The 18590-nt window shown below is 30.6% G+C and overlaps 1 protein-coding gene across 1 annotated transcript in view; it reads right to left on the reverse strand.

Moving 5' to 3' along the window:
* LOC143395175 (RNA-binding protein Nova-1-like) overlaps positions 1–18590 on the reverse strand; it is a 107765-nt gene that overhangs the window by 54590 nt on the left and 34585 nt on the right. Inside the window, exon 4 of the mRNA XM_076850129.1 lies at positions 7255–7356. Within this exon, the coding sequence (XP_076706244.1) occupies positions 7271–7356 (86 nt within the window). The 3' untranslated portion in view covers positions 7255–7270. The remainder of the gene's footprint in view (positions 1–7254; positions 7357–18590) is intronic.

Below are 18590 nucleotides of genomic sequence, written 5' to 3' on the forward strand. Positions count from 1 at the left end.
GTAACTCTTGGGATCTACTATTTGAAATTCAGATTATCCTGAGACCTGTCATATGTATCATTCAATCACCAGGGTCTCAAATTAGTAAGTGCTAATGCGTAAAATTATCATATATTAAATATGAAAATATTATCAGCCATCGGTGAGCATTAAAAAGTAAAGTAAAAATTTCTCTTTAAAAAACAAAACAAAACATGTTTCCAACTACATGGAGAAAAGGGACAAAAAAATAAAAAAGATTGCTGGAATTTTTTTTGGCATACAGATTTATTTTGTTTCAAACCTTAACAATACAAATTTGAGGAGAAAGGATTTTATCCCTGCTTGGTATATTACAGGTACTCATTTGGAAAAAGAAGTTTTAAACATATAGGAAATTTTTCAGTTATCACTACTTTAATGCCACTGCATTTTCTTCATTATCTAATTTTTGTGTATTTGTGTGAAAAAATATATATATATATAAAATATAGTATATATGAAGAAAATATCTTCAAAATTCATTTAAGGCACTTTCTTTGTGGTAATAACATAGATAGATCATCAAGTTAGAATAATATGTGATTAATTTTAAATTATGGCACTGATTTGAGTTTTAGCAATCTCAAATTGATTCGGTTTGAGATTGCTAAAACTCATTTTGGTATTCTGTTGAGGAACAGTAGACATTTAGACGTGCATTACAAATCAAAGCAATTTAATTCTATTTTATCTATTTTTTCAGGGTGCTAAAATCAGACCCACAAACATGAGCTAGGTAAGTGCTCTACCACTGAGCTACACCCTCAGCTCAAGGTAATTTTATTTATCATCCAAAACAGCAACAAATAAAGTCTGTCTGAAATATTTAATCACAAATATAATTTCACTTTAGTTTTCTATTATAATACTGTTGTCTCATAAATAACCCTCTTGGTAACCAAAGGCTTGCCTTTTTACCATTTCAGGCCACCTCTAGGAATAAAGTCTAAAACTCTGAAGAACCTAAAAATGAAGAAAAGAAAAACTCTCACAGTAGATAAATAATTGTGATGTTTGTTTTTGTTTCTGTCCAAGTTACTTAGAATACTTAATCCCATAGTTGTCACAGTTGACTACAACAATTGAAATAATAAAAAAGAGAGAAATAAAGAAATTCTGAGGAAAATGCAAGAAAATCAAATAAGTCAAAACCAGAATTAAAACTTAAAGTAAACTTACCTAAAAAGGAGTAAAGAGCAATACTATTGGGTTAAACAAGCAACAGAGGCACAAATAAACATTTTTTTTTTGGAACAAAGAATGAAATAAACAAGTATAACAAATTATTAATTACTCAGTAATTTTACAAAATTCAATCTCAGCTTTCTGAAGAGATTAATTGGCAACAAAAATGGACTAAACCCATAATAGGGACTAGGACTAGACAGTAACGGGTTACTCAATAAATAAGTCAGCAGCTATCTCAAAAATAATCACAATCTGATCAGGTAGAAATGCATACCAGTTAATATAATAACATTTAAAGTATTCATAAGAACACAGTGGAGGGAAGAATTTATTCTAACTGCCATGACCACTAGACTACCTAACTTGGGCATTGAAAACTGAGTAGGATTTTTCACAGGGGGAAAAAAAAAGTTAAAAATGACATTTCAAATGACAACACAGCATAGGACAAGGCATGGAATTACAGAAATAGATGAACATTCATAGAACATTAACCAGCCCATTATGGTTTAAATGCAGGGGAGTGGTGATATAAAGCATATTACAATGGAAATTTTCCTGTTGTTTCAGTTTCAGCTAAGGACTCAAAGCTGAGATAAATAGGTTTCAAGTAGTAAAACTGAAGTGACAAATCACATATGCTAAGCTTGATAAGACTGTGCCCCAAAATTTCTCAGGAAATATTCAGTTCACCAACACAGAAAAAAATATAAGCATATAATGGAAAAGAGCTTTTACAGATTATTTGAGAAAAGAAACAGAACAATGATTCACTCTATAAATGGTCCTAGAATATAGGACACTCAAGATCCAGGTACCTTATTAGGGTAAAGAAAAAAGAAAAGGAGAGGGAGAAAGGGAAAAAGATAGAAAAGAGAGAGACAGAGATTAATTCCAAAAGCAAGAGGGAAAGATAGCCTTCATCTATACTGCCTTAGAAATGGCCAATACTTTCAAATAAATGTATCACCCCAGCTAGGCATGGTGATGCACATGTGTAATCCCAGCTACCTGGGATGCAAAGACAGAACGATCACGTGAGCGTGAGCCCTGGCGTTCAAGACTGGTCTTGGTAACACAGGGAGGTCTTTTTAAAAAATTTTAAAATATGTGTGTGTGTGTGTGTGTGTGTGTGTGTGTGTGTGTATTCACAGGAGTGCACCCATGTGCATGAGCCATTTAAAAAGAAATTTACTTAGAAGACTGCAAAAAGAACAAGGTAACTACAGAAGAAAATAAGTCAGAGGTAGACCAGAAAGTCATAGACAAAAGAGGGCATTCCAAAAAAAAAAAAAATCAACCACACACAAAATAGTATCAACCACATTATAAATTACAACAACTAATTACACCTATGTCATTTCCAGACATTAGGAGTCTGACAAATCCTGACTATCAGGAGGATAACCTATTTAGATTTCCAATATACATTTACTACCAACTAGCTCTTTCCTACATCTATTTCTCAAACTTTGGAAGACCCAGAAGTAGCATTTGGAGGACCCAGAAGTAGCACAGTGAAGAGACAGAAAAAAATAAGGTAAAACAAATTAATGGAGAAGTATACTAATTGGCCATGTTCTATACAATTTGCCATTCAGCCTTTTAAGCCTGCTTTGAGCAAGAATATGTAGGGGAGAAATTTTGAGTTAGAATTTCAAATTTTAACTTATTGGCCTTTTTATCCAAAAATTAAGTCTGTTTTTAAATATCAGAGAGTGACAAAAAAAGGAATAAGAGCAAGAGAAGACAGATAACATATAGGCAAGAGCAAAAACATGCAACAGAAGAACAAGGGCAAGAACTGAGAAGAGATAAAGTCAACTGAACAGTATTTTATCAAGAAAAAAAAACTAATAATATTCAGAATGGAATTGCAGGTACAGTGATAGGAAAAAATAAGTCAACTTTTGCTTATAACCTTAGGCAGTCCATTTCTTAAAAAAAAAATAAAACTATTGTAGTAAATGGTGGCAAAATAGACTGTAGATCAGTCAATTTTGATATGATTATTACAGGGTCTGAAACCTCTCTTTTTAATACATAAGAATGAAAGTTGCTTTTTACAAAGGCATAATATCATACAACTATATATGTTGTGAATTTACTTACGGGGAACTTACATCTACTTATAAAATATTCAATTACTTCCTGAGTTGCAGAAACAATTTTAAGTATTGGCAAAGTTAAAGAAAACAGACTCCATCCTCTGTCAGTTTATATTTAATAAAGTAAAAAGGCAAATGCCAAGGCAGGTACATTACATGTGGTAATTGCTAGAATAGGAATAAACAGGATCGTATGAAAGTTCATCTAACAAAATATTTAGGGAAGAAAGAAGGGGTTGAAAACATTACAGTGAAGGAGAAATCTATAATGAGGCCCGAGGGATGAGGTTGAGTTAAAGGATAGACACCTTTAGATAGATAGATAAAGGGAATTATAAATAGTTTAAAAGAAAGATAAAGGCAGACAAAAGTCCAAAAATGTATGATATATTTAAGAACTAGCAAGACTTCAGTAAAAATTAACTAATATAAGAAGTTTGAAAGGAAAGAATAAGCCTGAAGATATAGGAAGGACCAGACCACATGCCAGGACAGGGCATTTGGATTTTGTCCTGCAAAAAAGGGCCACTAACAGGTCTTGAAAACATTCATTTCCTCATATATTGCACATCTAGTGTATGCTAAGCACTCTTTCAGATATGTTTTATTGTTTTTTCCTCACAACAACCCTGTGAGGTAGGTGTAAAAATTCTCAATTAACAGTTTTTTTTTTCTTTTTAAACCTTGAAGTTGTTAAGCAATTTACACTTGAATAAATAGCTACAAATGGCAATCAGGATTCCAGACTACACTACAGAAAATACATTAGAAAGATGATACACACATATATATATACACACACACATTTATCCACAAGACACACAGCAATTTCGGTGTTTAAGGAAATTTTTAATGCATTAAATGCTTAAAACTATATTAAAGATTATGAGGTTTATGACATCGATAGTTCTTGTGCGAACCTATATATTTACACTTTTCAACTAATTCAATTTATGTTGAAAAGTGCAAAATTCATAAATATAAGCAGAAATTATTTAATATGTAAATTAAGAGTTTACAAGACTGATATGAGTAGAATTTTGCTCCTTTTATTTGCCTAAGATTATAAGGGACAAAAACAGAAAACAAAAAATTTCACATTTATTTCTAAAAACTTAAATTAAAATTCTATGTATTATTCAATGAATATAAATTATATTTTCTGTGGTAAAAAAGTGAAATACTAAAGATTTATTAAATAAAGTGTTTAAAATATTAACCATTTTAGTATAAAAATAACTGCCCATGTAATATATTATTGCAAAATCATTTATCTATTATTGATTTTAAAATTTGCAGATTTAATGAGATGTTTAATCTCAATATCATATCACAATAATTTGTTCAAAAAAACTGATGAAAATATTTTTTTAATATCTGTTTGGGTTGGATATAAAACTATGTTCCTAATTTGAAAGATTTTAGAGGATTTTATAAACCTAACAAGTACCTGAAAATATAAAGTTATTGACTGAAACGCTATTTAAGAATGTTACTTTTGGTGTGGATTTTATGTAATTTAAATTATTTAAAAATTTTAAAGTACACAAAAAATAAAATCCACACCTAAAAGCTCACTGCCTTATACCTTCTTATTTCCTTGCATAATTCTCAGCTTTCTTTTTAAAGCTTCCACTTGAAAGCCATATGTTGCCAGAACATTATTGATAGAAGAACACATTACTAAATATTTTAAAATTCATATTATTTATGCATATGCTTCATTTTTACTATTAAAACTGAAAATTATAATGGAAAATATAAAGAATAAGGATCTCAACAAGATTTAATTACTTTTAATTTAGCATTTATTTCTGAGTTACAAAACTATTAAGTTGAATATTAAGTAAGTAATGATCATAACCACAATTCTAGCCCTTCTGATTAAGAGGAGGGTCCTCCCTTTCAAAAGAATCAAGTAGAGATATTGGGTACTTATTATATGTAATGAGAATACTCTTTAAATACACAAATGGTTCAAATATATAATACACAATTATCTAAAACACTAGGTTTATTTTTGATTACATAAGCAGTGCATTTTCATTAAATTCAAACAATACAGATGTGTATTCAATAAAAAGTTTCCACCTAATTCCCTTTTCCAAATATCATACACCAGTTATATTAAAATATTAGATTCATGTGGCTTAATATTCAATCTAATTAGTTATCAAATTATACTACCCACAAATATAAAATATAACATTTAATATCCCATGTAATTTATAAAAATATAGAGCTTGTAAGACCTGCCTTTTCACTAAAACTTAAAATGGTATTTAAAACATATCATCTGTTTCTTCAAATGATTATGATTATTTCCATCAATAAAATGAATGAGATTAAGAAACACAATTACACTGTAGAAAATGCAAAGGAACCAGTAATAGCACCTCAAATATTTCCTATGTTGATAAAAATAGCCTCTTGTTAGAATTACAAAAGTATATTACATCTACACTATATTATTAAAATATTAGTGTTCACTTCATTTGTGCTTTGACAATTAAATGAAGTATTAAATCCATACAATAAGGAGTCTCATTAAAAATTTGAGTTTTTGTTAATATCTCTACTCTGAATACAAATTGTCTTATTTTTTTCTTCTATTTCTCTTGATGCTCTGTATTGCAAAGCACACTAAGATAAGAATTGTACTTCCTCATTCTCAAAAAAATTACATTTTGAAACAGTCTGAATATCTTCATTATAAAATCAGAGATAGTTGAAAGTCTACATAGGAAATCTGACCTCCCTTTTGACGCTAATGCACCATTAATTAACAAAAATAATACTCCAGAACAAAGCCAACTGTACTAAAAAATTCTTGGTTACATAATGTCAGGTACAATTCTGAATACAAGAATGCTCCCAAAGTTAAAGAGAAAACACACATAGAAAGGGTCTTTAGAAAATAATTTCTTCCACCCACTTTATTTTACAAGTAGACAAAACTATAGTTTGAAGTAAAATTTTACTTGCTTTCACTAGAAAGAATCTATAGACATAGATGTGTGCACAAATGTCTTAACTTTCAATATAAAATTTAAAGTTACCTAAACCAAATGACATTAATTTCACACAATTAACGATTCAGTGAAAATCAAGAAACCCTGATTTTTTCTTTCACATAGAAATGTCTATAAATACATCAAAAAATAAATAAGTAAATAAAAACAAATAATACCACTGACTAAAAAAACCCTAAAGTGATAAAATAGAATCAATTTCATTCTGTAACAGGAGACATGGAAGTTTCTAATGTTATCTTATCATCCTAAAAGGCATAAATATGCCAGACTACTACTAAAGAAAGTACTTTTATCAAATTGCTTTTACAAAAGGAAAAAAAAACTCATTAAATAAATGGGAGACATAGACTAAATTACATAAGTGCAAGTTCATATATTCACTGTTTCTCTTCTCTTATGCTTTGTTTCAGTATGTTAAAAAAATTCAGATTTTCTAAATAAAGGAATCAAAACTAGATTCATCATAAACTGGCTGTTACAAAACTTTTACCAAAAGAAAGCATTAAACCTAAGACTTAAAACACTGCAAACAAAGTTGATTAATATGTTTCAGTTGAATTACAAGTTGATTTGCTATTTTGAGAAAACAGCTCTAAAATATTAAGATTAATGTGATTATTTGAAAATATGTAAAAACAATTACTTTTAAGTTTCATCAAAAGTGATGACTTTATAAAAGTATTTTAGCTTCACTTGCTTTCAAAATAAAATAATTTCCAAGGAGAGGTGCATCTGTTATTCTAATTGTCACCAATCAAAAATTAGTTGACATTAAAATAAAATTTAGAGCCAGGGAAAACAGTTTAACTGACCTCTATACATTTTGAAAGGATGTTTCCCAGTTATTTGTTATTCTCTCTTATTGAGTTTTCCAGTCTAGGGCAGGTACACAAGAAACTTACAGTCTATGTAGTACTCCTAGTCAGTTTCACTCTGCAGATGGCACAGTGGAGAAATACCTTCTGTACAGGACCATGTACAATTTCTTCTGCAGATGTCAGCACCTAGGGGAAAGTGCGCTGTTAAACAGTTGCTGCGTTCCACCTCAGAAGTGGCTGCAATTCGGTGGTGAGTGAAGTGATTCCTGTACATATATACAGGGATGAAAAGTACTATAGAAAATGAAAATATTTCAGAACAAAAGTGGCTGTCTGAAAATTGTGCCACAGTAAGAGAATACATCATTCAATCACAAGAGGCCTACACAGATGGTTATCATTCATTTAAAAACTAAATATTAATGGCTTCAAGAAAGGGAGAAATACAGTTGTTCAATTCACAACATAATTATAAACCAAGCATTAAAATATATGTTTAAAAAATAAAACCTCAAAATTTTATAGTGATTTATAACATGATTTCTACAGTAATTTACCTAAAACTAAACAAGTACATACAGTAAGGTTTTTCACTCTATCCAACTACTTTAAATGCTTTTGTTTGAAATGACAATTCAGGGGGGCAAAACAGTCCAAAATAGATGAGATACTGAAATTGAAGCACAAGCAACATGAAAATACCTAAAAAGAAATATAAGAAAAGGCATTCTGAAATTCTGATTTTATATTGTAAAACCAATTTTATGAAATAACTGGTCATCAACAACTAGCTAAATTATTTTTCATGTAATAAGAGTTTTAAAAGTGACTTCATATGAAAGGACAACTTTTCTTCTCCAAAGTCAAACTGAATTAAAATCTAGACAGTATTTATTCTTAGGCGATATAAACAGTTAATTAAGAATAAGAAAATTTTGGTTCACTGATATAGAAAATTATTACCACATAGTAGTTTAACTACCATAGCACATTTTCTACATGATTTATCTTTCATGGAATCAGATCAAATTGGACCATGAATCACTAGGTTGAAAGGACTATCCTTCTAAATTCTCATCTCTAGGCAAGACTACTGTTCATACTACTCTGAGGAGGTAACTGTTTATTTCAAAATATTCACACATTTTCTTTCTAAAACAGACTATGAGTGCTTTGTGACAGATTCAACAAACCTGACTGCTAAATGTGTGTGTCCCACAGTCAATCTTTTCTGAATCTCACTTGCTACATAACAGAATTTACTTTGGCATATACTCAATACAGTTAAAGATACCTAACATTTTCTGTTCAGCTTTCTTAAATTCTTTATGAATAGATATCATTTCCTTTAAATAACAAAGGTGATAAAGGAAGAAAGAAAAAAAAAAAAAACGTTTTCCGGTATCCTTATTATTAAAAAAGACTTAGAAGAGGGATTCCACTCCAGGATACACATAAAGAGTTTATGGAATACAGGGATTCTGCAAAACTTTCATACTAAAATCAAGATGTAGTACATGAGTTCACACATACATTTTTCTAGGGCTTTTATGAGGTTTCTCAAAAGGCTCTGTGACCACCTCCCAAAAAGAAACTACTCATAAATGATATTCAATAAAATCAACTGAATAAAGCAGATGTAATCTTTTAAAATTAAATGTGCAACAGCAGCTGTTACTTCTCATGTGAAATAAAGAATGATCAGGGGTGTTTCAACGACTAAATGAAAAAAACTCCTATAAGGCACACAGTACAATACCAGATCTATTTATCATTGATAGTAGTAGTTGTTCAGAAGAGCTATCTCACCCAAATAATAATTGTTTACTACTATATAATTCCATGATTTTATTTTTGTTTAGCTGTGTCTTCTAAAAAAAAAAATATCACAAGCCAACTAAGTTCCACATTATTTCAGATACAAAAATGTCAAATACAAGTTGTGGAATTCTGCCACATATTTTAATAGTATGCATTTCAAAAAAGCCACATTGGTCTCTTTTTTTACTGCACTAACTAGAGAGTCAAATGTGGAAAACATTTAACTAAAATTGCTTATATAAAACAATTATTTCCTTTATTAGTCTTTTATTCATATTGACACTCGAACAAAAATTCTAAATTTGAAGAATTTGGGGGGGGTGTGCTGGGGACTGAACTCAGGGGCACTCGACCATTGAGCCACATCCCAAGCCCTGTTTTGTATTTCCTTTAGAGACACGATCTCACTGAGTTGCTTAGTGCCTCACTTTTGTTGAGGCTGTCTTTGACCTTGCAATCCTGCCTAGGCCTCCCTAGCAGCTGGGATTTCAGGTGTGCCCCACTGCACCCAGCTCTGAATTTGAGAATCGGAAGGGGACTTTTGAAGGGGACCACATCTTTTCCAATGATAATACAATTAATACTTTCACATTTATACATCATTTTCCCTCATCCTTTTAGTTTTCTGTAGATAAAAGATAATAAGAGTAATTCATACATGTACATCCAATAATTCATAAATATACATTCTTAAAAAAGAATCCTTGAGCTAACACCAAGGAGATCAGCCTCACCTTTTTAAACACATTCAGAATGCCTAAAAATGGTATTACAAAACAGTGTGTATAGTGATCATGAAGACTCTGGTTATTTTAAGTACTCATAAAAATGGTAAGTGAACTCGTACCATATCTTAAGGATACTCAGTGAGAAATAAAGATACTCTCTGAAATAACAGCACCCAATGCAAATATAACATTGTTTCCCAACTATTTCAAATATAAAGAATCTTTTCTAGAGTTTTTTTTTATGATAGGAGTTACATTTCATGTATTCACACACCAAAAATAGCAGTAGGAAAACAGGAAATAGGTTTTAAATAAAGGCATTGAAGGAAGAGAGAAACACAATTTAGTATTCAGAATACTGCAATGAAAAGAATGGGAGTGGGACAGCAGGGACCTGTGAGGAAAAGAATAATAATCACAGGTCCAAATGTGCCAAGGAATATCCGGATGCTTTCCTCCAAAGAATGGCATTTAGATAATTATTTTATTAAAAGTTCTAACAGTAACATCGAAGATGAATTAGAAATATAGACATTCACTGAGGTAATGATTATGGGAACATACATTTGGGAATAATAAAAGAACTTATGAAAAAATATATAATACTATGTAAAACCCTGTAATAGTAAAAGTTGTGTAAGTCAAAGTTATTTCCTAAGGTTTGACTCTAGAAATTAGCATCCATCCATTCATTCATTCATTCAATAGCAAAGAAACTGACAGTCTCCTATGGGTCAGGTACCATTTTAGGGACTAGGTAAAGCACTAAACACAGGAGTTCATGACCTGCCTTCTTGAAAATTATATGTAATAGAAGAAATGAATACTAAACTATTAAATATATAATATTCATTATGGAAATTAGTATATAAACCAAAAACAAAGTAAGTCATGGGAACAGAATGATAAATATGTTATTTTAACAGGATACTCAAAGAACACAGAGGAAGCAGCATTTATTTGAAGAATGAAATGTAATAAGTGGGTTAAGATTACTGTAGACAAACTGAAACAAAGTAAAAACAAAGCCCTGAGATAGGCACATGCAATCAAAACTTGCAGTCAAATCATGCAGGAATTTCTGTGTCAAAATAAGGATCTTGATTTTTTAAAATTATTACAAAAAGCCACTGCTGTATTTTGACTGAGAGAATAAAATAACATGTTTAATCTTTTAAAAAGATCACATCACTTGCAGGAGTGGAAATAGATCAGAGGTAATTCTGGAACTACTAGAAAGATTAATACAATTCACATAACAGAATATCAGATGGGACTTTTCCCACTGCTCATGGACTAGCAATTAGAACCCAAGTCTAAGAACAATGAGACATAAGTCAAGCCTTTCACAATTAGAAGACAGCCTTAAACAAGTACGAGCCACTATCATTCTATAACCTACACATCTTTCTCTTCTTTAGTTCTTCTTTACCTGAGAACTACTGTTTTCTGGCTCCATCTTAAGGCAGTCAATCTACAATCATCAGAGTTTGCTTCACTGACCTACATGAAGTAAATCTACATGAATAGTGATAATGACAAGTGTGCAAGCCAAATGAGAGTTGGTTTAAAAGACTAAAAAGAAGGGAAGACTGCTATCAATTGGATTTCTGGGTATGTGTTAGACTTGCTTATAATTCCATATCTATTTCCCTTCCCTGTACCTCTGTGAAGAGAGCAAGAAAAGATCTAGAGTTAGAAAACAGGCTAGAGAGAACTGGAACCATTACCTGCAATAACAAAAAACAAACGAACAACAACAAAAAAAAAGTGTTTTACTACACAAGTAACTGAACTTGAATCTCCAGTAAATAAGGACCTTTGTAGTCAGTGGCTATAGTTATACTGGAGAAGGAGAAACTGAGAAAGAGTAGAAAAGGACAATACAAAATTGGATGGCAGAATATTCTAAAAATACTGTCACCTTCCCAAAATATTGTACATATATGTCCGATTAGAGAGCTAGCATGTGTTTCTCATCCACACAGAAAGCAAGTCTGTATGAGGCAGGGCAAGAGAGACAAAAAAAAAAAAAAAAAAAAAAGGAGGGGACAACAAAGGTGTCACTTAAGAGATCTTTTTTCCCTTTCTACCTCTGGACATCAAATACAGAAGAAACAGAAATATGACTAAAAGAGCAGATCACTCTATTCACTAGAGTGAGCAGAGTGAATGACCACACTTTAACCTAGTTCTATACGCCAATATCCTAGAAAAGTTCAAATGGCATTAAGTAAACAGTGAAAAATTGAATTTTAAATTTACCATAATTTTAAATTCAAAATAGATTAAACTGACCTTCTAAAATTCCCCAAAAGCTATGACATCTTGAGAGAGATAAAGAAACAAAAAACAAGTGATTTGACCAATCATAAACAAAGGTCATATTAGAGAAAAATAAAACAAATATAGCCCTTATACTTAATTTTCTACCTTGATTTATACTGTATTCTGAAATAGCACCAATAAACTAGTGATTTTAATTATTTATCTTTTAAACTTATTCTATGAATATCATGTTGAATACATTTATTATATTACTTTTTTATTCTTAGTAAATACCAGCAGCTACTTGACTATGAAATTTATAAGGGATTTCTTAGATTTTTTTCTTCTGTATATAAAATATTCTTAAAATTTGTAAATAATATTGTCTTATTGCAAATACTAAAAATGAAAAAAAACAAATATACAAATATTTTGTGCATCTGTAGAGAATAGTAGGCTTTATATAAACTAAAAAGTAAAATAGCCTAAATAAGATGCCTTATCTAGAAGCTTGCAGATCAGAAAGGCTCTAAAAAAGGAAAGAATAAAAAACTTTTTTTTTTTTTATTCATGTTGGACTCCCTGAAAACACAATTTAAGAGAATATTCTAGTTTCATAGCTTAATAACAGTGTCTTCCACTTTTCATACATTTTCAAGCATATAACACTTAATATTTAAAGGTATATTCTCTAAAAATTCAGGTATTTCTTTTTTCTTAAAAGGAAATCAGCTTTTTGCCTGTCTAAATTATGCATGACCTTATATATTTAAATGTTACATGTTCAAATAGAAACTCATATTCCATTGATGTTTATGTCTATTCATGTAATCTTCCCATTCATTTTACAATTACTTATCATCCTAAGTTATGACATGTATATTCAATACATATTTTATCAGTCATTCATTCTCAGAAGTACAACATGATGAAGAGAAAGTAATGTGAGTATAAAATACAAAATAAAGTTCTATATTATACCTTTTTAAGTCTACTTTCTCATAGGCTGTAGAAAGAAATATTTTCAATTACAAGTATATTGAAAAATGTAAAGAAAAGCATACAAACTTAATTCATCCCAAGTTACATGTTAATTCACTATAAGCTAACATCAATCTATATGACTTGATAAGAATCAATATGTGTGATGAAATAACTCTTCTTGTCTCAAGAATATTTAATTGAAAAAGAGTTATCACATCAAAAATCAATAATCTGCAATGGTAATTTGTAATTGCATAAACACTGAGACAATTTGCAAGACTTATTTTACCATTGTTTGTAAATGTATAAAATGTGGTTGCTTCAATAAGAAAAATTCGAAGTAATCTGGTATTACACTAAAAAAATATGTTCATGATCTACATGAGGATAACCATAAACTCTGATGAAAGAAATATTAAGAAGATGCACATAAATAAAGACCTATCCAATATACTTAGATAGAAACATAGTTGTTAAATTGTCAGTTCTTCCCACCTTTATCTACAGATTAAATAGAAGCCAAATCAAAATCCCAACAAGTTATTTTGCAGATACTAACAAAATGATTCTAAAGTTTATATGAAAAGACAAAAAACCTGAAGAGCCAAAATAATACCTTAGGAAGAGAACAACTTTAAGACTTCTATAAAGTGGTTAATACAAATCATTATGATACAAGTGAAAAAAAAACAGATAAACTGATCAATGGAATGGAAAGAAAAAGAGCCCAGAAATAAACCTAGGTAAATACAGTCAATTGATCTTTTGCAAAGAAACAAAGGCAATTCAATGGAAAAATCATTGATTTTTTCAACAAATTGTGCTGGAACAACTGGACAAGCACATGCAAAAATTAAACCCTAATAGAGATCATAAACTTGCATAAAAAATTAACTCAAAATTCATCAAAGACAAAACTACTCAATTCCAAGAAAGATAACAAAAGTAAATTAAGGTGATTTGGGGATTAACAATGATGCTTTTAGCTACAATGTCAAATGCATATTCATATGTAAGGAAATAATTGATCAGCTGGCATCTATCACCCTGTGGACAACACAACCAAGAAAATAAAAGCCACAAATAGAAAATATTTGCAAAACAGGTATCTGATTAAAAAAAAAAAACTAGTACCAAAAATAATGAAAAAGCTCAGAAAATTCTACAACTACATTAAAATATGAGTAAAAGATCTGAACAAACATAACCAAAAAGATAAAATGAAGGCAAACAAGCAGACGAAAAGATACTTAACATCATATGTATATTAATTCCATAGACCTGCATAACACTGTACTACAAACAGAGATGTTTTCTATCAGTTCTGGAGACAAAAGGCAAGAAATTGGATGTGGAAATATTGGCCGAATTGATTCCTTTTTACAACTGTGAGGAGAGGACAGGATCTGTTCCATGGCTTTCTTTTTTAATTTTTCAATTCATTTTTTAAAAAATAAATGACAGCAGAATGCATTATACTTCTTACTACACATAAACAGCACAGTTTTTCATATCTCTGGTTGTATATAAAGTATGTTCACACCAATTCATGTCTTCATGCATGTACTTTGGATAATGATGTCCATCACATTCCACTATCCTTGCTAATACCCTGCCCCCTTCCCTTCCCCTCCCATCCCTCTGCCCTATCTAGAGTTCCTCTATTCCTCCCATGTCCTGCAAATGGCCATCCTCATGTCCTCATAGCATTCTCTCTGCATATGAACCTTGTTTTTTTTAGTTGTAGTTGGACACAACACCTTTATTTTATTTGTTTATTTTTATGTGGTGTTGAGGATCGAACCCAGGGTCTCACAATGTGCTAGGCGAGTGCTCTACCACTGAGCCACAACCCCAATCCCATGCATGTGTATCTTTATGGACAAATTTCAGCTTTCATAAAGTACCAGTACAATGGCTTAAACTCTCACTATAATGACCTCATTTTTACTTTATTACCTTTATAAAGATCCTATCTCCAAATAAGATCACATACTGAAGTACTGAGTGTTAAGACATAGATATCTGAATTTTGGATGAAAATAATTCAATCCATAGCAATAGCTCATTAAGGAACTACAATCAAAACAACAATGAGATGCTCCTCAGCATATTTTATAATCCAAAAATCCAAAAATACTAAACATTACTAGGATATACAGCAACAGGAGAAATGCTTATTCATTGCTGTAGGAAATGCAAAATAGTAAGGCAATTTTGGAAAACAGTCTGGCAGTTTCTTACAAACATACTCTTATCACAGGATACAGCACTCACACTGCTTAGTATTTACAAAAATGAGTTGAAATTTTATGTCTACATTAAAGCCTTCATATAAATGTTTATAGCAGCTTTATTCATAATTGCCCAATATTGGAAATAAAGAAGTCCCTCAACTGGTGGATGGTTAAACAAAGTATGGCCCACATCCATACAATGGAATATTATTTCGAGATAAAAGAAATGAGCTAATGTCTCCAAAAGACAGAGAGGAAACTTAAATCCATCTAAGTGAAGCACATCAATCTAAAAAAGCAACATATGAATGATTCCAAGTATAAAATGTTCTGAAAAAGACTATACAAATTAGTAAATAATTTGTATTTACCAGGGATGCACTGAAAGGGAAATGAGATTTTAGAGCAGTAGAACTTTTCTGTAGGATACTGTCATTGGGATACTTGTCATTATATATTTGTAAAAGCTCATAAATGTACAATAAAAGTGTAGCTCTTAATGTAAGTTACAGATTTCACTTAATAACATCACAATGTTAGCTCATCACTTATAACACCTGTACCACACTAATGCAAGTTGTTTATAATAGAGAAAACAGTGTAGTGGGGGAAAGGGAAACTAGGACAAGAAGAAGTATATGGTAACTCCTTGGACTTTCTGCTATATTATTCTGTAAGTCTAAAACTACTATTAAAATGTCTATTCATTTTGAAAGTTGTTGTCTATTAAGAATATCAATAAGTAAAGAGTAATTACATGGAAATAGGAACAAACCAAAAAAGTCTAAGTACCAATGGTGACATTATTAGTCTTCCAACAAAAGTCATGAAAGGAAATTAGAGAAAAGATATATCTAATTTTAAAATATGGTAAGTGGAATGTAATGCAAGTAGAAAAACAAAGAACATTAGTATATTTAATGGATGGTATGCAAATGAGTTTATCAAAGTAGAAATTTTTATCCTCATTTTTCCAGTCACACTGTATTACAAAGGTATTTTTTATTTGAATAAAATTTTTGATTTGAAGCCTATTTTTAAGATCACTTGCAGTTGAAAAATGAATAAAAGAGCACAATAAGTATTTCATATATTCAAAATAAAAAATAAATTCTAAACATACAATCACCCAAACATGTTTTTGTCTCATTCTAGTAACAATTCCAGTTTCTAGAATTACAGTGCATATCAAGCTATATGTTTATAAATGCAATCTCTGAGATAATACTCAGTAAAAACATAAGCTCTAAACAGGAAAATTTGAAGAAAGGTTAAGTTTAACAAAATGCTATTTTCATTTCAGAAATCCAGATAACAACATGGATATAACAATATCGAAAGTCTGAGGTTATATATTTTTTTTAAATATTCACACTATACATACTTTAATCATTCTAAAATTCCCTAGCCTGTCTCATGATATTAGGATAAGACTAGGTAATATTACTTGAGCAAAATTAAATAGAAAAATCTCTGGCAAAAATAATTCAAGGATAATTTTTCCTTCCTTGCCTAAACATTATGCATCTCATTTTGATACAATAGAAAGCTTAGGGGAAAAGAGAGTTTTAAATTAATTTTGAGATGAATTTTCATCAAGGGAAGGAAAGTTTTCTATCCTTTAAAATAAAAAAGTGATTATTTCTCTAAAGTGTGTAGATTTACTCACTATGCAATCATTATCATATTTAATGTTCTTCTCTATTCCTCAATTGCTTTTATAATTATAATACATTTTCCTGAATGGAGAAATGGCCATCAAAGCAGGAAAATATGAAATATACTGGTAGCTATATTAAAGAGCATAATGAGACAGGTAATGATCCAACAAATGTGGAAATTAAGAATAATACCCTCCTCGTTTATTAAATTCTCCACTGGTTACTATAACTCTGTGAATTTCATCAAACTATTATTTTTAAAAATACAAAATATGTAAAATTTTTCATGTCATTTCTATAAGAGGTAGACAAATTTGCTATTGACATTTCCAAATCCCAATATCTATTGGTGATATTCAAGACACATCATACATACACAAATCTTAGAAAACTAAAAATAAATATGCATTTTACCATGACTTTAATGCCATCTCCCTACTTAAGGATAAAATGAACACAAATTTCTCAAAACTCCTTAAAACATAATTTGTCATATTTAATAATATATGTCCTTAAACACTACTTTTCTTAAATGAAAAAGAATGAATATTACAGTTTAATCTACCACAAAGTTATGGAAATAAAATATTGAAAACATTGTGTTAGTTTAGTAAAATAAAGCCTTTATTGAATAAAGAAATATGGATTTACCTTCTGCTTCTGCCACATAAAGACAGAGATTATCAAGCAAAATGGAATCCCATAACTTCCTGAGGCTTTTGGAGATAAAATTCCAGCAACTGGGGCTGTGGCTCAGTGGCAGAGTGCTTGCCTAGCATGTGTGAGGCACTGGGTTCAATACTTAGCACCACATAAAAATAAATAAAGGCATTCTGTCCATATACAACTACAAAACAAATTGTTTTAGAAAAAGTAGGTTTTTGTCAATACATAGAAAAATTAGATGAATGGAGAAAATTGCCTAAATTTTATACTTTATCTACTTGTAATATTTGATAACTCTTACCAGTTAACTAGACCAGAAAATATCAGATTTTATATAAAATTGTATTTGTATAATATAGTAGATATAAGGACAAACTTTGAGCACAGACTATTAGTAAATTCCATCTCTACTTGTAACAATACACATATTGTTATGGTTTGCATAAGAGCTAACCTCTCAAAGCTCCTGTTAATGCAAGTATACTCAGAGGTAAAATATTGCATTATGAACTGTAACCCAATCAGTTCATTCTAGTTTGAATGAACTCGGTGGTCATGGTAGGTAGGTGGAGTGTGACTAGGAGAGATGCATCACTGGAAGCATGTCCTGGAAGGATTCATCTTCCCTGTGACCCCTTCTTACCCTCCTCTCGGATTCCTGACCCATCAGGAGTTGAGCAGCTTCCTTTTGCCTTGCTCTTCCTAATGATGTTCTGTCTCATCTAGGGCCCAGCGCAATAGAATTTGCTGCCTATGAACTGAAACCTCTGACACAATAAGCCAAAATAAACTGTTCTACCTCTAAGTGATTCTTGTAGGGTATTTTGGTCACGGCAATGAAAAAGCTAACTAAAACACATATATACATACCAGACATAAAAAATACACACATATTTACATGTAGAATGGTATACAGAATGTACACACACATACATGCTCAGACTTTTTTGTGCCATTTTTTTCTCATACATTATGTAAATTAATATTCAGTTAAAATATCAAAAGCATGGTGTTATGTAAGTTTTCAATAACATTAGATACTGCTATTACTATTA

This window comes from Callospermophilus lateralis, chromosome 3 (assembly GCF_048772815.1).
Source record: "Callospermophilus lateralis isolate mCalLat2 chromosome 3, mCalLat2.hap1, whole genome shotgun sequence".
Classification (NCBI taxonomy): domain Eukaryota; kingdom Metazoa; phylum Chordata; class Mammalia; order Rodentia; family Sciuridae; genus Callospermophilus; species Callospermophilus lateralis.